The sequence below is a fragment of the Carya illinoinensis genome, chromosome 4 (assembly GCF_018687715.1).
Source record: "Carya illinoinensis cultivar Pawnee chromosome 4, C.illinoinensisPawnee_v1, whole genome shotgun sequence".
NCBI classification, from domain to species: domain Eukaryota; kingdom Viridiplantae; phylum Streptophyta; class Magnoliopsida; order Fagales; family Juglandaceae; genus Carya; species Carya illinoinensis.
Window position 1 is genome coordinate 4,060,689 of NC_056755.1, and position 22,197 is coordinate 4,082,885.

The window sequence follows — 22,197 nt, forward strand, 5'->3', positions numbered from 1 at the left end:
GAAGTAAAATATCTTTTGGTGATCTTGACACTCAATGCCTCCAAACGCGTACACCCAACCGCGTGGACCTTTGCATTCAAGTACATATCTTAATGCATATATAAATAGAAAAATTTTTTTATCATTCTCATACTTTATACATAATATTTATTTTATTTTTTTTAATTTATTTATAATAAATATGTATCACATATCATATTTATTTTATTTTATTTATAATATAAATATTTTATTTTTTTTATTTATTTATAATAAATATGTATCACATATCATATTTTTTTTATTTTTTTTATAATAAATATATAGTATGCAAATAATAAATAGAATAATTTAATTAATTTAATAAAAATAAAATAAAATAAAAAATAAAAAAATAAAAAATAATATTTTAATATATAAAATATATAGTATAGGATAATGAATCACCAGTATAAATAAGCCCACCGATCGGATGCTATGAATATTTCTCTTTCTCCGTCTCCGTGCCTCTGTTCTTTGTATTGGCGTCGAGAAACTCGAGCAGGTCTTCCACTCTGTAGCCTGTACGCATTCCATGGACGAGGTCAAGAACATCTTCAACAAGTTCGACAAGAACGGTGACGGTAAGATATCGTGCGATGAGCTCAAAGACATTATCCATGCTCTCGGGTCGAGAACCTCGTCCGTCGACGAGGTCAAGCGCATAATGTCCGAGGTCGACAAGGACGGCGACGGTTTCATCGACCTCGACGAGTTTGTGGAGTTCCACTTCGGCGGATCGTCGTCGGGCTCCACACAGGACTCCACCAGGGAGCTCCGCGACGCGTTCGAATTGTACGACCTCGACAAGGATGGGCTAATCTCAGCCAGCGAGCTCCACTCGGTGCTGAAGCGTCTTGGTGAGAAGTGCACGATGGTAGACTGTTGCAAGATGATCAGGGCCGTCGATACCGACGGCGATGCCCACGTGAACTTCGAGGAATTCAAGAAAATGATGAAACGTGCTTAGATCGATCGTCTCTGAAGCAAAGGGAGGTTATATGTATTCATCATGAAAAATATTCTAAAAATATTTAGCATATATTAGAGATATGCTAGATTAACGTAGTTTAGTTTGGACTTGTAATATTTTCCCGTTTTCCGACACTATTCTAGATAGCTGCTTGATCAGTGAAGTTGTGAAAGCAGCGAAAATAGGAATGGAACGTCCTAGCTAGCTAAGGTAGGTTTGCTTGGATATGAATGTTCATATGCATGGCTGTTTCCTTTTTAGTGTTAATTAAAGGCACCTTCGAAATTGTTGTTGGAATATAGAAAATCATATAGAGAAATAAGAGTTGAAATCTCTGGAGTAAAGAGAAGTCTTCTGCTGAATTCTTTCCTTTTTGATTCCGTTCTTATGTTTTTTTTCTTTTCTTGCTTCTATGGCATCCTCTGAAACACTTTATGAAAACTCTTCTATGGTGAATCCTTGTGATGATTCCTCAAGCCAGTACTATCTTCATCCTTCTAACAATACAGGAGCACTTCTTGTAACTGAAATCTTTACAGGTGAGAATTATATTGCAAGTAGTCGATTTATTTCAATTGCACTCACTGTCAAGAATAAAATCTCCTTCATTGATAGAACTTTACTTCAACCTAGAATTGATGCTAATCCTAAGTTTCGAATTGCTTGGGTAAGAGCCAACAATATGGTGTTACCATGGTTAATGAACTCAATCTCCAAACTTGATTTTACAACTGCTTTGGATATTTGGGAGGAACTTAAGACAATATATCTTAGAAGTGATGTTCCGAAAAAAATCCCTCAGTTCTATGTTTCAAAGTTCTACAACTATTACTGAGTATTTCAATGAGTTTAAAGCCTTATGGGATGAATATATCAGCTGTAGACCTATTCCAAGTTATAAATGTGGAGATCTTAGTAGGAATCTTACAGATTGACAACAGTCTAATTTTGTAATCAAATTCTTGGTTGGATTGCATGATTCATACTCAGCTATCAGGATTCCATTACTCCTTCAATCCCCTCTACCATCAATGAACAAAGTATTTTCTTTGCTACTATAAGAAGAAAGTCAAATATCTCTAACAGTGTTGGAATTTCCCTGGATTCTCAAGTCATGGTTGCTGCTCAACCACAAAGACAATCATCTACTAGTGCTAGATACACGAAGTAGAAAGGAAAAACATATTTGGTCTGTTCTCATTGTGGCTGATCTGGCTATCTTGTAGACAAATGTTTTCAACTCATTGGATACCCTATTGGATGGAAAGGTCCTGAAGGGAAAAGATCTCTCAATGTACAATATGGAAATCTATCATATGCAAAACCCATTGCAAACAATGCATCCTATTGGAACAAAATTCAAGTATTTCCAATATGGTATTTTCTCGAGCAAATAAAAAATCTGCTTACCCGAGAAAATAGCCTATCCAACTCAAATCTTAATACTGATTCCACAGCTAATGTTGCCTCCACTTCAGGTATATCTTCTTCTTGTCATATTGTTTCTTCTTCAAAGAACTCATACACTTGGATTCTTGACACAGGAGCAATAGATCATATGATCTGTTCTCCCCATCTTTTTGATTCCATAAGCGTACTCAACAACCCTTCTAAACTCTATCTACCAAACGGACAATGTATTCCTATTGTTTTCTCTGGAAATGTCACATTTTCTTCTAACATAACCCTACAAAATGCATTGTTTGTTCATTCTTTGAATATCAATCTGATTTCTGCTTCAAGATTGACTAAAGATAATTCTATTGGATTGTTCTTTATTCAATCCAAATGCATTTTGCAGGACTTGAGTAAATGAACGATGATTAAGCTTGCTGAAGTCAAATATGGTTTATACCACTTATCTTTTTTGCTTCAAATAAATATGCAATGTTTGATATATTGGTTCTTCTTCTAGTGCCTTAGTTCAATCATGTAATAGCAATCCTCACATATGACATCTTAGATTAGGACATGTTCCATCTATAAGATTACAGATAATTAGTAATCTTGATCCCTTTTGTAAAAGCTTCTCCAAATCATGTATGTGAAATATGCCCACTAGCTAGACAAAAGAAGCTTCCTTATCTTGTATCAAACAGTCAATTAAATAAAAATTTTCAATTAGTTCATATTGACATTTGGGGTCCCTTTTCTATAGTTTCTTATTCTGTATATAGCTATTTTCTTGCAATCATAGATGATCATACTCGTTTTACTTGGCTATATCTCATGAAAACAAAATCTGATACAAGATCTATACTCACCAGTTTCATCAAATATGTTCAAACTCAATTCAACACAAATATTCAAACTCTTCGAACAGATAATGGTAAGGAGTTTTACATGCCTCTTTTCTATCAAGAGCATGAAATAATATATCAATTATCGTGTGTTAAATCTCCACAATAGAATGGCAAGGTTGAAAGAAAGTATCAACACCTACTAAATATTGCTAGAGTCCTTTTATTTTAAAGCAATTTACCTTTATCCTATTGGACATATTGTGTTCTAACAACTACCCATCTTATTAATTGTACTCCTTCAATCTTAAATAATCAATCACCATACTATCTCTTATTCAACAAACAACCAAGTTACAAATACCTCAAAGTATTTGGATGTTTGTGTTTTGCAAGCAGACTTAAAAATAATCAAGGTAAGTTTTCACCTAAAGCTTCCAAATGCATCTTTCTTGGTTATCTACCAAATGTCAAAAGAAACAAAGTACTTGAGATACTTACCCTCAAAACCTTCATATCCAGAAATGTCATATTTCATTAATCCATTTTTCCATCTATCCCTAATTCTATTTATATACTATTTATCTTTTCTAATTTTCCTTAAACATATGACTACCTTACTACAAAAAAATTTCCTTCAACTTTTACAGAAAATTCTACTTCAACTTCTACAGAAAATTCTGCTTCATTACCATCTTCAAATATTACAAATCCATTACCTACAAATCTAAGAAGAACTGAAAAAAATTTGACATTCTCCTCAATATTTGTAGAACTATTATTGTGGTACTTTGACTAAAAGAATTTCAACAGCTCATGGACCTCCTGACTATCCTTCTTCAAGTAAACCTTACTCAATTCTGCCTTTCATTTTTTATTCTAAACTTTCCCATAATCACAAGCCTTTATTCATGTTGTCTCATCTATATTTGAATCTAGAACTTTTATACAAGCCATCTCACAACCTCAATGGCAACAAGCTATGGCATATGAGATTAAAGCCCTTGAAATTAATAAAACTTGGGAATTTGCAATTTTCCTCATAACAAAACAGTAATAGGTTGCAAATGGATCTATCGCATAAACTTTAAGGCTAATGGCACATTGGATAGATATAAAGTAAGATTGGTAGCAAAGGGCTACACTCAACAAGAGGGACTTGATTTTTTTGACACTTTTTCACTTGTTGCTAAAATGACAACAATGAGAACTTTACTAGCTATAGCCGCATCAAACAATTGGTATTTACATCAACTTGATGTAAATAATATTTTTTTGCATGGAGACTTAAATGAATAAGTATATATGCAGCTACCACTTGATTTCTTTACACCTAATGAACCTATAGTATGCAAATTCAAAAAGAGTTTATATGGCCTCAAACAAGCTTCAAGACAGTGGTTTTCAAAACTGTCCACTTCATTACTTCAATTTGGTTTCACTCAAGGAAAGTCAAATTCATCTCTTTTTATCAAGAAAACTGAAAATAGTTTCACTGCTCTATTGATATATGTTGATAATGTTATTATTGCTTCCAACAACTTAGAGCTTATATTTGCTGTAAAGGATTTTATGCATAAATCTTTTACAATAAAAGACTTGGGTGAATTGAAGTATTTTTTGGGGATTGAGGTAGCTAGGTCAGCTAAAGGCATTACTTTATGTCAAAGAAAGTATGCCCTCGATATTCTACAAGATAATGACTTTTCTGGATGTAAACCAGCTGCTTTTCCTATGGAATCGACCTTAAAGTCGACTACAAATGACTCATCAGATCCTTTACCTGATCCAGCATCTTATAGAAGACTAGTGGGTCGATTATTGTATCTAACAATTACTAGGCCTATTTTTGCTTATTCAGTATAGGCATTGAGTAAATTTATGGCTAATCCTTGACCTTCCATATCAAGGCAGTTAAGAGAGTCCTCATATACATCAAGGAAACACCAACTCAAGGAATTTTCTTATTTGCTAAATCTACATTACATCTAAAGGCTTAATCAAACAGTGATTGGTGCGGCTACATTGATACAAGAAAAAGTATCACTGGCTTTGCAAAATTAGGAGATTCTCTCATCTCTTGGAAATAAAAAAAAGCAACCCACAATTAGTAGGTCCTCTGCGGAATCTGATTATTGAGCATTGGCATCAACTACTTGTGAACTTCAATGGTTAAAATACCTACTGTCTGATTTAAACATTGAGCATACTCAAGCTGCACTGCTATATACAAACAGCGAACCTGCTTCTAAGATTGCATCAATCCAGTACACCACGAGAGGACAAACCATATCCAATTGGACTGCCATTTAGTTCAAGAAAAACTACATGAAGGTCTTATAAAGATCATTCAAATTCTTTCCAGATTTCAAATAGTAGATATATTAACTAAGCCTCTTGGTTCTCTCAATTTTCATCACTTTATTTACAAGATGAGATTAATTAATATACATTCTCATCTTAGGGGGATGTTGGAATATAGAAAATCATATAGAGAAATTAGAGTTAAAATTTCTAGAAGCCAAACAGAGAGCTTCATATATAAATAAGCAGTTAAGTTGGTTAAGTAAGTGATATAATAGGGTAAATGCAGTGTATAAATAGAATTTTTGTACAGTTTTATCTGAATGAAAGTAATGAGAATTATTCAAGTCTACATTCATATAATCCTCTATTTTCGAGTCGTACATATTATAGAATTTTACATATTGTAGAAAGCGTTTACTGTAAAAAATAATAATAATAATAATAACACTGTGAGGAGATGTTGGAATGTGAATGCCGTAATGATTAGGAGGTAGATTGTTATTGTGGGATGGACGTGCGGATGATATTGAACGCCACAGCTTTGCATGCGCGGACCCAATTATAGCACAATTAATTAATTGTATAAATACATTACATAGATCCTTAAGTTTTTATTTTATTTTTTTATAAAAAGGTAGACTATAAGCTGCCACACTTTCCTTTAGATTTCAATGAAACAGCTGCGATGAAGCACGACTAGTCTAGTACCCTATCACAATAACACCGCCCATTACAAGCACTCTAGCTATTAAGTGACCGTAGCTAGGAAATAAACATTTTTCCCTTTGTATTTCCTACCAAAATTGGTGATGACGGTACTAACATTAATTTAAATTCTAAATGTGATATTAGAAATTTAGAATTGAGTTTGTAGTTTTCTTTGACGTCAATTGAAAATGTAGGGTATAAGTCATATATTTTACTCGGTGGTGAAAGAATATTAGTTCCTCCATGAGAATTTATTTCTCGTTTTTTAAAGTTGAAGCTAGACTTGAATTAATTAAGCACGTACGGTCGGCGCTGTTTCACTCGAGGCAATGGCTAGAGCGCAGTACTTGGACTCAACACATCACATTCATCAGAACATTATAAATATCGCAAATAAATGGGAATGACCGACATAGCTGGAGTATGAACACCACACAACCATTTGGTCATGATCATCCATTATTTTGTATTGGGAAAATCCCACAGACCATTATCGAAAGAGAAATCAGCCCCAGTGCTAATCGAGTCATCCCCGTCAAAAGTGGCCCCAACAAAGTGTGCTTCGGTCAGTAAAGTTTTGTTCGCCCAAATATTCAGCTCTTGATCATCAACCCCACTTATGGTACTACATGCGGCTCTTTGGATATCCCCTTCTCATTCATTTAAAAAGATTTTTCTCCCAAATATTCGTCTCTTGATCATCAAACCCACTTATGCTCCACGCGGCTATTTGGATATCACCTCCACAGTCATTTAAAACATTTTTCTCCCAAAGATTCTGCTCTTTATCAAGCTCACTAGTTATGGTGCATGTGGTTCTTTGAACATCACTAATTTCACAGTCATCTAACATGTTTTTCCACCAAAGATCTGGGCTCTTCATCAAGCTCACTCAAGCTCACTTATTGTACATGTAGTTCTTTCGTTGCCTTGGAAGTTATCTAATTAACTGCGCTGTCCACCTTTGACATGTATTCACCGTCGACGACGTCATTGTTGGATAAATGTTTCTAATTACATCATCCTTTGGACGAAAGCTGGTTTCTTTGATTGTAGTTTCCCACTTAAAGAATGGAAATATTTAATAGATAATACTATTCAGTCCAACGTTCATCACTGGGCATACTGCTAGTACAAGAAAAAGTTTATCTTTCATATAGATATATATTTATACATTTTTTGAAGTGTTATATATATATATATATATTACCAAAAAATATAATAAAATAAAATGTCTATGAAATATAAGCTTTATATTAAGTTTTTACAGTATATGTTTTTCTGCTTTTTCTATTTTTACACGTGTATATATATAGAAAGGTGGTTAGCTTACTATTAATGTATTTGACCGGTGAGAGTTGAGGATAGTTTTGTATATAAAGCAGACTTGTAATTACATTTGGGAATACAATACACATAATCATTTTTTTTCTTCTCTGGAAATTAGATTTCTTGATATGGTATTAGAGAGAAATTAGGTTTTTTTCTAATTTCCTCTCTCGATTGTGGCTGATTCTCCTCTTGCTAATAATTCCGTTGTGAATGTTGAGTCTGATCCCTATAGTCCTTAGTTCCTCATTACTGTTGATCATCCTGGTGTGTTTTTGGTAACTGAGAAATTAAGTAACAACAATTACCATTCTTGGTCTCACTCAATGCTCCTTTCTTTAAAGGCGCGAAATAAGCTCGGCTTCATTGATGGATCTCTTCCTGTTCCAGGCATAGCTGCTGCTCTGTTTTCTTCTTGGAGTAAATGTGACACAATTGTGCTGTCTTGGCTCCTTAATTCTTTGTCTTCGAAAATTGCTCAAAGTGTTATTTACATTGAATCCTCTCGTGCAATGTGGCTGGAGTTGAAGGAGCATTTTTCACAAGGCGATGGACCTCGGATTTTTGAATTACAGACTGCAATCTCTGCTCTTCGTCAAGAACAGAATGATGTTAGCACATATTTCACAGATTTAAAGGTACTATGGGATGAACTCTTGAATTATCAACCATTACCTATCTGTCATTGTCATGGCTGCAAGTGCAATTCCTCAAAGATTTTTGCTGCCTATCATCACCAGACTTATGTCATGACTTTTCTAATGGGACTTATACTGTTTTTGAAAATGTGAGGGGTCAAATTTTGATAATGGATCATTTGCCTTCCATTAACAAGATTTTTTCTCTTGTTGTACAAGAAGAGACACAACGACTTATTAGTCATCGTAATTCTTCTCTTGTCTCTATTGAATCAGTAGCTTTAGCTGCTAAATCTAACAATTCTTTTAAGAATTTCAAAGGGAATGCACGTAGTAGACTTCTTTGTAGTCATTGTGGTCTTGCTGGACATATTGTAGACAAATGCTTTAAACTTCATGGTTATCCCCCTAACTATAAGTTTAAAGACAAGTCCAAAAGTGGATCTACATCTGTTAATTCAATCCAACAGTCTGCTATGATTGCTGACAATTTCTCCAGCACCTTGCCTTTCACTGTCAATCAATGTCAACAATTACTGGCTTTGCTCAAACCAACTACTACTGTTGTTACTCCTTCAGCCAATATGGCTTTGGTTCCTAATTTCTCAAGTAACTCTACCTCTTTTGTCTTGCTGCTATGTCTACTGGTTTATCTTCCTAGATAATTGATAGTGGAGCTTCAGATCACATGGTTTATTCTCCAAGTTTTTACACCAGTCCACCTACTACTGTATCTAATTCTGTGAAGCTGCCAAATGGTACTTATGCCACCGTTACACACATTGGTGACATTATTCTAAGCCCTATCCTTACATTAACCAATGTCCTTTGTGAGCCTACCTTTTCTTTCAACCTCATTTCAGTCAGCAAGTTAAAACAATTTTTAAATTGTTGTTTGATTCTTCAAGCTGACAAATGCTTCTTGCAGGACCTAGCAACTTCAAATATGATTGGGATGGATGAATTGCAAGATGGCATGTACAAGTTGACTACTTCCAATTTATCTGCTACACACAATGATCTTTCTTTCTCTACTTGTTTTTCTGTCCAATCTAATGTAGCCTTGTGGCATTTTAGGTTAGGACATCCATCTTTTTCTAGATTACAACTCTTGAATAAATACATTCCTGGTTTGTCTTCTAAGTTTGATTCATGTACAACTTGTCCTATTGCTAAACAGAAATGTTTGCCTTTTCCTATTAGCAATCATAAATGTACTGCATCTTTTGATTTAGTGCATTGTGACATATGGGGTCCACTGTCTACTTCCACTAAAGATGGATTTAGGTATTTTCTTTCCATAGTAGATGACTTTTCTTGAGCCACCAAGATATACCTAATGAAGTCAAAATCTGAAACTGGTCCTCTTTTGAAATCCTTCTTCATTTAGATAGAGACTCAGTTTTCTACCAAAATTAAAGTCCTTAGGTCTGATAATGGACCTGAATTTGCCTTGAAATATTTCTTTGCTTCTAAAGGTGTTCTTCACCAACTAAGTTGTGTTGCCACTCCACAACAAAATTTTGTTGTAGAGCGAAAACATCAACATATTCTCAATGTGGCAAGGTCACTTATTTTCCATGCCAAACTTCCTATCTATTATTGGGGAGACAGTGTTCTTACAGCTATATATCTCATGAATAGAACTCTGAGTCCTCCCCTTTCAAATAAAAGTCCTTTTGAACTCTTATATCATAAAGTTCCTTCTTATTCACATCTTAGAGTGTTTGGTTGCTTGTGTTTTGGCTCCACACTCTCACAATCGATCCAGATTTTCTCCAAGAGCTATAAAATCTATTTTTCTAGGATATCCCTTTGGTGTTAAGGGTTATAAATTGTTGAATCTAGAGACTCAGATTTGCTACATTTCTAGAGATATAGTATTTCATGAAGAAGTTTTTCCTTTTGACACTTCTTCCTCAACACCATTTCTTGCTCAATATTCTTTATCTTCATTTTCTGAGCTTAATTCTTCTAACTGGTCTCTTTCCATTCCTCATTTCATTTCTGAACCAATTTCAGTCTCAGAACCTACTTCTGAAACTGTCATCACACCTACTCATGTCAATTCATCTCGTACTCAGATTCCTTCACCTCCTACTCTAGTTCCTTCCTCACCTACTCAAGTTGATCCTTCTCGAAGATCAACTAGGCCTAGGCATCCTCCCAGCTATCTTCAGTCATATCATTGTCAACATGTTGCTTTGCAATCTTCTCATTCTTCTGATCAACAAGTTGTTGGGTCTTCTCCTCAAAGTACCTATCACCCCATCAGCAGCTATTTGACTTATGACAAATTATCTTCTTTCCATAAGCTCTTTGTTCTTGCTACTTCCACCTTGATTGAACCTAACTCATTTTCTCAAGCCATTTCCTACCCTGAGTGGAGAATTACAATGTAATCAGAAATTTCAGCACTCGAAGAAAATGACACGTAGGACTTAGTTCATTTACCTGCTGGAAAACACCCTATAGGTTGTAAATGGGTGTATAAACTGAAGCTTAAATCAGATGGCAGTGTGGAAAAATGCAAGGCTTGACTAATAGCCAAAGGCTACACTCAATTGGAAGGTTTTGATTAATATGAAACCTTCAGCCCAGTAGCTAAACTTATAAGTTAGACTTTTTTTGTCTATTTCTATTGTCAAAAATTGGAACACTATTCAGATGGATGTGAATAATGCTTTCCTGAATGGTGACCTTCATGATGAGGTTTATATGTCTTTGCCATCTGGGTTTGACAGTAAGGGGGAGACTGACTTGGTCTGCAAATTTAAAAAATCATTGTATGGCTTAAAACAAGCCTCGAGATAGTAGTTTGCAAAATTTTCCTCTACTTTGTTGTCCATTGGTTTTACTCAATCGAAATCAGATTATTCTCTTTTTTCCAAGATTGAAAGCACATCAGTTATCATACTTTTAGTCTATGTTGATGACATTTTAATAGCCAGTAATGATGATATAGCTATGGCTTCTCTAAAAGCATGTCTTAATGCTCATTTTAAGCCGAAAGACTTAGGTCCTTTGAAATATTTTTTAGATTTAGAGGCTTCTAGATCTTCTAAAGGAATCCACCTTTGTCAGAGGAAATATTCCTTAGAAATTATGGAAGATTGTGGTCTACTTGGATGTAAACCAGCTAGTTCTCCGATAGAACAGAATTTGATTCTTAACTCAAGTGATGGTGATGAGTTAGAAGATCCCTCTCAGTATAGAAGGCTAATTGGGAGATTGATCTACTTGACTATTACAAGGCCATATATTGCTTTTTCTGTCCAGAAGTTAAGTCAGTTTATGCACAAGCCACGAAAGCTAAGCATGACAGCAGCTCATAGAGTAGTCCAATATATTAAAAACACCATTGGATTAGGTTTGTTTTTCTCTGCTTCTTCACCTGACCTTCAACTAAAGATCTACACAAATTCTGATTGGGCTGCATGCCCTAACACTAGAAAGTCTGTAACTGGCTACACTATGTTCTTGGGTGATAGTTTGGCCAATTGGAAATCAAAGAAGCAGCATATCATTTCCAGATCTTCTACTGAATCAGAGTATAGGGCAATGGCAGCAGCTATTTGTGAAATAATTTGGTTGAAGAATTTGTTAGCAGATTTTGATATTATACATCCTCAAGCTACTCTAATGTATTGTGATAGTCAAGCTGTCATTCACATATCTTCAAAACAAGTATATCATGAACGAACAAAACATATTGAATTGGATTGTCATCTTGTGAGAGAAAAGCTACAAGCTGGGATTATCAAACTGTTTCATGTCAAATCCAATATCCAAAAAGCAGACATCTTAACTAAAGTACTCGGTTTGTATAAGTTTAATCATCTCATTGGCAAGATGGGGACTAGAAAACATATATAGTCCATCTTAAGAGGGAGTATTAAGTTTTTACAGTATATGTTTTTTTGCTTTTTCTATTTTTACACGTGTATATATAGAAAGGTAGTTAGCTTACTATTAATATATTTGATCAATGAGAGCGGAGGATAGTTTTGTATATAAAGCAGACTTGTAATTACATTTGGGAATACAATACACAGAATCATTTTTTTTTTCCTTTGGAAATTAGATTTCTTGATACTTTATGTTAAAAAATATGTAAAATATTTCATAATAAAAAATTTAAACTTTTTTGAAAATAACAGAAAAATGTTTGGGGCTGGGAAAGGCACCTAGCTAGCTAGTTATTACTGTTATGTCTATATAAGTCTCTTACAAAACGCAAGTTGTACTAACTTGATAATAACAATTTCATTTTTTGCTCAACAAAAGATTAAATAAAAAATTCAACTCAAAATCAAATTGACTGACACGTCAACGTATAAAATCACTTTTGCAGGATTCACGTGTAGACAATATTGTTGGGCTCTATGTTTGAAGTCTAATTGTGGCAATTCGGTTTGATGATCCGATTTGATATGGATCCGTTGTCATTTTTAAGGGATTGTCAATGAGATTTGGGTCATGGAGTGGACGCTTGAGGTGATACATCCAAGCTAGAGCGATATAATTCCTTGCCAAACATATTGATCTTTTAGAGTAATTGGGTAAGAAGAATGCGGATTATGCTCTTTATAATGACAATCAGAGTGTTAAATTATTCACTAAGAATTTAGCATTCCATTCCAGTAATAAACATAGCTAGATTAGATATCATTTGATCGCATCTCTTTTTGGTGATGGACAATTGACACTTGAGAAGGTTTGTGAAAATAATAACCTTCTTTCAAATATGTTGACTAAGGATGTTATACTTGACAAATTGAAATTATACGCAATGTCAATTTGTCTTCTAATATGATGACATGAGTGACGAACCATAGGGAAGGAGATTTTAGTTTTGGAGACATGTGGCTAATACTTGTGGTTATATTAGTTTTCAAGTAGGAGAATTGTTGAGCTTCTTTGGGTGGAGTTTGATTGTGTTTATGGCAACTTGGTTTGATGACACGACCCAACAAGGACCTATTGCAATTTTTTGTGGATTTTCAACGAGACTTGGACTCTTTATCCAACTTCAACCCTGGGAAAAGTTCTTTTTACCCGTTTTTACTCTTAATCTTGTATCCATCCGCTAATTAAGGCATATTATATATTGTATTAAATTCTTGTACAGTAGTTGCACAATATTTTTTATTTTCATCCAAATAAAATTATATACAACTATGTGAACATGGACACATTGTAGAACTATATAAATCTTGTATCGTGAGTTATTGATTCTAATTTTATTTACTATTTTATTCCTCTCAGCGTTCCTAACAAAGATATCATCATGATCATCCATTTTAAAAGCGAGAAGAAGATAACGCAACATGAGCGGGACTGGAGCCGCTCCCCTTGGGGGAAATTCCAGGACCTAAACTTCCTGTGGGCCACAATCACAATCACACAAGCATGCATTTTTTGAGTTATATTTGGATCAGTTTTCAATCTTTGACCAGCTGGAGTTATACTTACGTACGTATGAGACACTTACCTGTTTCCTAAGAGACCATGGAGCCTGATTATTAGGTCCACTTCATCTATTGAGAAGTTCCCTCTCTTGATATTGGGTCGTAGATAGTTCAACCACCTCTGCCTACAGCTTTTTCGGCATCTATTTAAACCTGCAAAATTAGTACTTCTCCATTTTCTAGGATTACTGGTTAAGGATGAATGTAGAAGAAACAACTTTTCTTAGCCATATTCCAGAGAAAAAGGCAAACTAAATAGTTGGGCTTTCTCTCTCTTCTCCATGCTCGCCAATGCACTTTCTCAGACATCCATCTTCTTCTGCAGTCCATGCGCCTTTTCTCAAACCCAAATTAGTGACCATGATGTAGCAGACTAGCAGTACTACCTAACCGATCGATCTTCCATTTTTATAGGCGCTAAAAAGTACATGGGCCCACACGTACTGTTGTTTTGCTTTGTTAATGAGTTTGTGATTACCACATGTGGGCCGTATACTTACCTCGTACCCAATTCCCAACATGCTTCATGCCCTTATTACATGTCGGGGTGATTCCGGCATGTGCCGAGCGGAGTGGATCTTTCTCCGTAGGGGTGATACTGACATATGCGAGATCGGAATCATCCCACCCCCACATATGCAGAAGGTGATATTTCCATCCACGCACCCCGCCGCTAGGAGGCGAGGGCAGGCCCCATCCTAGTATCAGGAGGTGGGAGCAAACATGACATCCGCTCCATCCCTGACCACTTCAAAAGTATTAATATGTTATTGGGTCTAAAAATTATTTTTGAGTTAAATCTAAATTATTATATAATTTAAATAGTAAATCAAAATTTATATATATAACAATAATTTAATAACTGATAACATAAAAATTATATTATTAAATTTTAAATTTATTAAACTTATTTATAAATATGTAAGATTTCTTCACAAGATTATACATAATATTGACATCTTAGACTAATCTTTATATAGGACTTCAATGTCATATGAGAGTTGTGACGCTCCCAAATCTCCACGTACGGACACGGGGAAATCGAGACGTCCGGATGGTGACAACCCAGATCACCACCCTATCGACAAGTGCCAAGTGTGTGCGAAAGTAACAAATGTGCACGAAGGAACACGCAGTAGATAACGAAAGTCATATACTAAGTACCAGAATTTTCTTAATATAATACAAGCTGTTTAAAACATAGATAAATAAAATATTACAAAACACGAATATAGTTTTAAACCAAACTATAAAGCATAACTTCGACTCAAAACTCCGGCGGAGCCGCATCCTCGGGCTCAGCCTCCTCCTCCTCCTCGAATCCTGCACCAAAATCTACGGAACCAAAAATGATACCGCAGGTAAGTAAAATCCAAATACCACCAGATAAAAGCATATAGAACTCAAACAATATGCATGAAGTGATGCCAATGCGCAAACCCATAAAAACATATTTTTCTACACACACCAAAAATCTCATTTGGCCTTTATTCAACTCAAACTATTATCCATTTTGTCTGTATGCACCATGACCTCCCCTAGGACTCATCCGCACACCCTGGCTCCAGTGCCACACCGTAGAGTACCACCACGCATGTGACACCTAACGAGCGATGCCCAATTCCACGCCCCGCGCGTTCGTAGCCAAGCATCCTCTAGCCCTCACCAGCGAAGGGCCACGGAGTCGGTGCATAGGGCGATGCCCGGTTCTGCGCCCGGCGCGTTCGTAGCCAAGCATCCCCTAGCCCCCGCTCCCGTTGTCGCCCAGCGACAACCCAGGGGATATCACTCAGTTTATTCCGCTCCCGAGTGACCAGAGGAGCTCCACCGAGATAATACCCCATCCCGGCTCGAGGTCGTGATACACACACACCCGTAAGTCCACTTACGCCAATAAACAGGCTTTTCTTAATTAAATAAAAACGCACGTGCATGCACCATGTAAATGCCATATCAATGCACAAAAATAATCAACCAACATAAATCAATAAAACAAGCAACTCCGTCCTCCATCCATCCGACCCCCGAACTCCTCGGACTCAGTCCGGAATCAACCAACCAGCAGATAAAATTATTGAATGAGCAATATATTTTTAAATCTGAAAATAGGGTTTGAAAAATACTTACAGCGCTATATGGTATTTTTAAAAAGCTTGCGGCGTTGCAAACGGCGAAAGGAAAGCAACGTAACAGTGAAAATTCACTGTGGCCGTGGGTTGTAAAATATCCACTTTTGAACGGGGACAAACCAGGGCTTGAGATTGATAGGGAATGGTCTAGGGATGATTATGAAGCTATTGGAAGTGGTGGTTGGCCGTGGGTGGTGGCGGAAATCAAGGTTGATGGCCGGATTTCCCAAAATGGAAAACTAGCTCGTGGGAGCTGTTCCGGTGACTATTGGAGGCTGGAAATGGGTGGGTTAGGACGGCAAGGGACCGGTGATGAAGTGGTGAAGAAATGGTAGCCGGAGGTGGAGCGACGGCGGCGGATCGAGACAAAAACCGTGGGAGCTTTAAGGGCGTTTTCCGGCCAAACGGCTGGCCGGATGGGGCTGGGATTTGGTGGGGGGTTGCGCCGGAGGGAGGGGGTTCGACCAGTGGGGGCGGTGTGCCAGACGGCGGTGGGTCGAGGGGTGAGGTGGTTTACGGCGTGGGAGAGGAGAGAGAGAGAGAGAGAGAGAGAGAGAGAGAGAGAGAGAGAGAGAGAGAGAGAGAGAGAGAGAGAGAGAGAGAGAGAGAGAGAGAGAGAGAGAGAGAGAGAGAGAGAGAGAGACGGGGTCGACGCGGGGAGGAAAGAAAAAAAAGAAGAAAAAGAAAAGAAAGAAAAGAAAAAGAAAGAAGAAAAAGAAAAGAGGAAAAAGGAAAAAGGAAAAAAAGGAAAAAAAAGAGATGTATGAAATAGATGAGGTCCAATTCTCACTCCGGGAAAACAAAACATCACCGCCGAAAAAGAGATTAAAAACCGCAAAACGACTAAAATAAATAAAACACAACATCAAATAAATTAAAAACCAATATTAAAACGCAATAAATTAAAATAAATAAACTAATATATTAATTAAAATAAAAACAACCCTTCAGCGAAAATACACGCGAAAGCGGGTTATCACATCCTCCCCCCTTAAAAACAAATTTCGTCCTCGAAATTTACAAGATCAACTACCAACTTAAAACAAGCCACATAAAAACACATAAACCAGCTGTGACCAAGATTAAGATACATACCTTCATTATTCAAACAAGTACGGGTATTGCTCCCTCATGTCCGCTACTCGCTCCCAAGAGAAGTCTTGAGCTAACGGATCTCCTCACGCCACCTTAACCAAAGGTATCGTCTTGGACCTCAATTGTTGCTCCTTCCAATCTATGATCTGCGACAAAACAACTTCATAAGTGAGATCCGGTTGCAACTGAATACCCTCTGGGTCGACGAAGCGTGGCTCTTGCTGTCCAAAACTCTTCTTCAGGGATGATACGTGGAAGACATTGTGAATATCCCCAAAATATCTTGGCAAAGCAACTCTATAGGCGGTGGACCCTACCTTCTCCAGAATCTGAAAAGGGCCGACATACCTCGGATCCAACTTCCTCTTCTTACCAAAACGCTTAACACCTCTCATGGGAGAGACTTTGAGATAAACCTAATCACCAACTTCAAAAGATAACTCTCTCCTCCTGGTATCAACGTAGCTTTTCTGGCGACTCTGAGTTGCCGCCATTTTATCTCTGATGATCCGGACTTGGCTTTGCATCTCTTGAATTATTTCGGGTCCAATTATCCTGCTCTCCCCGACTTCATCCCAACACAAGGGCGACCTGCACTTTCTCCCATAAAGAGCTTCATAGGGAGCCATCTGAATGGTCGCATGGAAGCTATTATTATATGCAAACTCAATAAGCGACAAATGGTTTTTCCAACTCCCTTGAAATTCCATGACACATGCTCGCAACATGTCTTCAAGGGTCTGAATCGTGCGCTCTGATTGGCCGTCTGTCTGCGGGTGATATGCAGTACTGAACTTCAACTTAGTACCCAAAGCTGCCTGCAAACTCTTCCAGAACTGCGACATGAACCTCGGGTCTCGATCCGACACTATACTCTTTGGTATGCCGTGCAGCCGCACTATCTCCTTAACATACAGGCGGGTCAACTTACCCAAGGAATCGGTGTTATTAACAGGCAGGAAATGAGCACTTTTCGTTAACTGGTCAACAATCACCCAAACAAAATTTTTCCCACTAGGCGTTCTCGGCAAACCCACTACAAAGTCCATCGTGATGTCATCCCATTTCCACTCAGGAATAGGGAGGGGTTGGAGCATACCTGCAGGTCTTTAATGCTCTGCCTTCACTTGACGGCATGTGTGGCATTTCTCAACATATAAGGCAATATCCTTCTTCATTCCATTCCACCAGTAATTTTTCTTTAAGTCCCGATACATCTTTGTACTGCCGGGATTAACTGAATAAGGGGCCGCATGAGTTTCTGCCATAATCCGCTCCTTGAATTCTGAATCTTTGGGGACCACTCTGCAATCTCGGAACCGAAGTATCCCATCTTTATCCATGCTATAATGCAATGGCCCTCGAGATTTTCTGACTCTTTTTCTGATATTCAGCAGCTTCGGATCCTTCCTTTGAAGAGTCTTCAATTCTTCAAAATCAGTTACCCGAATATCAAGAACTGAAGATAAAATCTCTTCTTGCTGCGAACTCTCAATAAGGAGCCTTCTCATCCCACAAAGCAACGAATCCAATTCTGACGGCTCGGCTTCATCTTCCAAGTGCTACTTTCGGCTCAAAGCATCAGCAACTATATTAGCCTTCCCCGGATGGTACTTGATCTCACACTGATAGTCACTGATTAGCTCTAGCCATCGCCTCTACCTCATGTTCAGATTTTTCTAGAAAAACAAATGCTTCAAACTCTTGTGATCAATAAATACCACGCAAGCTTCCCCATACAAGAAGTGCCGCCAGATCTTGAGAGTAAAAACAATCGCAGCCAATTCTAAATCGTGCGTCGGATAATTCTTCTCATGGTCCTTTAGCTGACGAGATGCATAGGCAACAACCCGTCCTTCCTGCATAAGGACACAACCCAAACCAAACTTAGACGCATCACTGAAGACTACGAATGGCTTATGCGGTTCTGGGAGTGCTAACACTGGTGCCGTCGTCAACCTGTTCTTTAATTCTTGGAAGCTTCTCTCACAGTTATCTGACCAAACAAATTTTGTATTCTTCTAAGTCAAAGCTGTGAGAGGTCCGAATAGGCGAGCAAAACCCTCCACAAATCTTCGGTAATATCCGGCGAGTCCCAAGAAACTCCGGATCTCGCGCACTGTAGTCGGGCGCTGCCCTGATAAAATGGCTTCTACCTTACTAGGATCAACAGCCACTCCGTCTCGGGAAATTACATGCCCAAGAAATCTAACTTCTTCCAACCAGAATTCACACTTGCTGAGCTTGGCGTACAATTGGTGTTCTCTCAATTTCCCAAGTACCAGACGAAGATGATACACGTGCTCTTCAACATCTCGGGAATAAATCAGAATATCATCGATGAATACTACCACAAAGGAATCCAGATAAGGTCGAAATACTCGATTCATTAAATCCATGAAAGGAGCAGGGGCATTAGCTAACCCAAACGGCATCACCTTAAATTCATAATGCCCATACCTCGACCTGAAGGCAGTTTTAGGCACATCCTTGTCTCTGATCCTCATCTGGTAGTATCCCGACCTCAGATCAATTTTAGAGAACATGGCTGCTCCTTGAAACTAATCAAATAAATCATCTATCCGCGGGAGAGGGTATTTATTTTTTATGGTCACCTTATTCAATTCCCGATAATCTATGCACATACGGAGGGTTCCATCTTTCTTTTTAACAAACAAAACTGGTGCACCCCACGGTGAAGTACTAGGCTGAATAAATCCCTTCTCTACCAGCTCTTACAACTGAGTCTTCAACTCTTTTAATTCAGCCGGTGCCATGCGATAAGGAGCTTTATGCACAGGAGCCGCTCCAGGTTCCAAGTCTATAACAAATTCTATTTCCCGCACAGGGGGTAGTCTGAGCAAGTCATCCACAAACACATCGGAAAATTCTTCCACAACTGGAATGTCTTCCAAAGACTTCTCCTCGGACGGCGTGGACACCATCTGAACCAAGAATGCATCCGCTCCCCATGCAATCTCCCTTCTTGCTTGAATTGCCGATATAATTACCGGTTTTCTTTCAATGTACTCCCCGCAAATTCCAGACAATCACCATCTGGAAGCTGAAAGCTAATTATCCGACTTCTGCAATTAATACTCGCAGAATATCGATATAGCCAATCGATCCCGAGGATGATATCAAAACCCAACAACTTAAACACCACCAAATCAGCATCCAAGAACCTTCCATCAAAATTTAACGGGCATCCCAAAGCAACCTTGGAACACCACACCATTTCACCATTGGGTAGAGCCACTACCATAGACTTCGGCAACGGTTCCGTGACCAAATTACACACCCGAGCAAAAGTAGAAGATACAAACGACTGTGACGCACCGGAATCAAACAAAGTGCAAGCATAAAACTCATACAAACGGACTCTTCCTGAACCAAACACACAACCCATGAAATCCAAAAAACAAAAGAGAAACCAAATACACCAAAAATTAAATCCAACTTAAAATTAAATTACTCCATACCTATAATTACTCCAGCATCATGGGTCGCTGGCGCCTCATCATCCACCTCTCCGGGTGTGACAGCATAAACCCGGGCTTGCACTGCTTGTCTCGGATTGGTTCTTCCACCGTGTCTACCTCCACGGCCTCCTTGAACTCTGACGGGGCATTCCTGAGCAATATGTCCCACTTGGCCGCACCGGTAACACTGGGGTCCACTACTCAGCCGACACTCGCCCTCATGAGCTCTATTACATGCTCCACAAATTGGCACCCGTCCTCCCATACGAACACCTGAGGACGTTTAAGGTCGAGTTCCAGTCCGCTGAACAAATTTCTGAGGTGAACCCGAGCTGCTTCCTTCACCAGAAAAACTCCGCCTCTTATGTCTTGGAGGGGAGCCCATACTCAGATTATTTTCTCGCTCCACAAGGGTGGCCACATCCACTAATTCCTGAAAAGTGGATATCCGATGGCTGACCACCATACGGCGTATATCAGGGCGTAGTCCCTCCTGAAAACGATCAGCTCGCATCTCCTCTGTGGCGATAAGGTGGGGAGCAAATCGCCCAAGTTCTATGAATTTCCGGGCGTACTGTTCCACTGTCGCGCCCCCTTGGACCAGATTTGAGAACTCTCTTGCCTTTTACTTCTTTACCACTGCGGGAAAGAAGCGGTCATTAAATTCTTTCTTGAAGCGCTGCCAGGTCACAGCAGCGAAAGATTCCAATTCTGATTCCAGCATCACCCTCTTGGTATCCCACCAATCAGACGCGGTACCTTGCAACAGATAGCTGGCGTAGAGTACCTGTTGCGCCTCGGTGCATCCACACACCTCAAATGTTCTTTTCAGGTCTTTGATCCATTTTCCAGCTTGAAGTGGATTCTCTTCTCCAGTGAAGTGTGGGGTTCTATGCGCCAGGAAGCGCTCATAGGTGCATCCGGCTTGCACCATGCTACTGGACCCTCCTGGGTACATCCAAGGCCCTCCCTGATGTGGCCAAGGACCTCCTAGTTGTGGCCAAAACCCTCCTTGTTGTGGACAAGGCCCTCCTTGTTGTGGCCAGGGACCCCCTTGTGGACCGTGGTGGCCAAGGTCCTCCTTGTTGTGGCCAAGGCCCTGTCTGTTGTGGCTTAATATTCTGCTACATGAACTCTGTCATCTGCCGTATTGCTTCGGCTATGGAGTCATCTCTTGAGGTATTGCCCCGTGGCTCCTGAGTAGATTTCCTTGGTCTCCCCATTTTTTTTCCTGTCACCACAACCTTTAACCCCCTTTCAGAAAACAAAAACAAATAAAACCAACAATAAATAAAACAGAACCACAGACCAACACCACATCACAGAAAACAAAAGAAACCAACTTGTAAAAACATAACTAAATAAATAAATAAAAACAAACAAACAAGCTCAAACAAATAAAACAAATTAAATAGCTGTACTTAACATAATTTTTAAAACACAACTTTAAAAGCATTCTGGTACTACCTACGGGACATGTGGTTTTACCCAGAGTCAAACTGCTCTGATACCACCTGTGACGCCCCCAAATCCCCACGCACGAACACGGGAAAATCGAGACGTCCGGATGGTGACAACCCGGGTCACCACCCTATCGACGAGTGCCAAGTGTGTGCGAAAGCAACAAATGTGCACGAAAGAACACGCAACGGATAACGAAAGTCATATACTAAGTACCAGAATGTTCTTAATATAATACAAGCTGTTTAAAACATACATAAATAAAATATTACAAAACACGAATATAGTTTTAAACCAAACTATAAAGCATAACTTCGACTCAAAACTCCGGCGGAGCCGCATCCTC

The 22,197-nt window shown here is 38.4% G+C and overlaps 2 protein-coding genes across 2 annotated transcripts; both read left to right on the forward strand.

Moving 5' to 3' along the window:
- The first annotated feature begins 447 nt into the window (after positions 1–447).
- LOC122306767 (calcium-binding protein CML24-like) lies at positions 448–1,353 on the forward strand. The gene has a single exon (XM_043119280.1). It carries the CDS (start codon positions 554–556, stop codon positions 986–988), a length of 435 nt encoding a protein of 144 aa, XP_042975214.1. The 5' UTR covers positions 448–553; the 3' UTR covers positions 989–1,353.
- A 50-nt stretch (positions 1,354–1,403) lies between these two features.
- Positions 1,404–12,089, forward strand: LOC122307472. Its single transcript, XM_043120372.1, has 7 exons — positions 1,404–1,658; positions 7,920–8,213; positions 8,411–8,806; positions 8,875–8,971; positions 10,236–10,447; positions 10,881–10,976; positions 11,106–12,089. The coding sequence occupies exons 1-7, from the start codon at positions 1,404–1,406 to the stop codon at positions 12,087–12,089; spliced, it is 2,334 nt and encodes a 777-aa protein (XP_042976306.1).
- The last annotated feature ends 10,108 nt before the right edge of the window (positions 12,090–22,197 follow it).

Coding starts and splice junctions, on each gene's coding strand:
- LOC122306767 (XM_043119280.1), top strand. CDS start 554: ATGGACGAGGTCAAGAACATCTTCAACAAGTTCGACAAGAACGGTGAC.
- LOC122307472 (XM_043120372.1), top strand. CDS start 1,404: ATGGCATCCTCTGAAACACTTTATGAAAACTCTTCTATGGTGAATCCT. Junction 8,807..8,874: donor CTTCAGCCAATATGGCTTTG/GTTCCTAATTTC, acceptor TTATCTTCCTAG/ATAATTGATAGTGGAGCTTC. Junction 10,448..10,880: donor CTCATTCTTCTGATCAACAA/GTTGTTGGGTCT, acceptor AACACTATTCAG/ATGGATGTGAATAATGCTTT.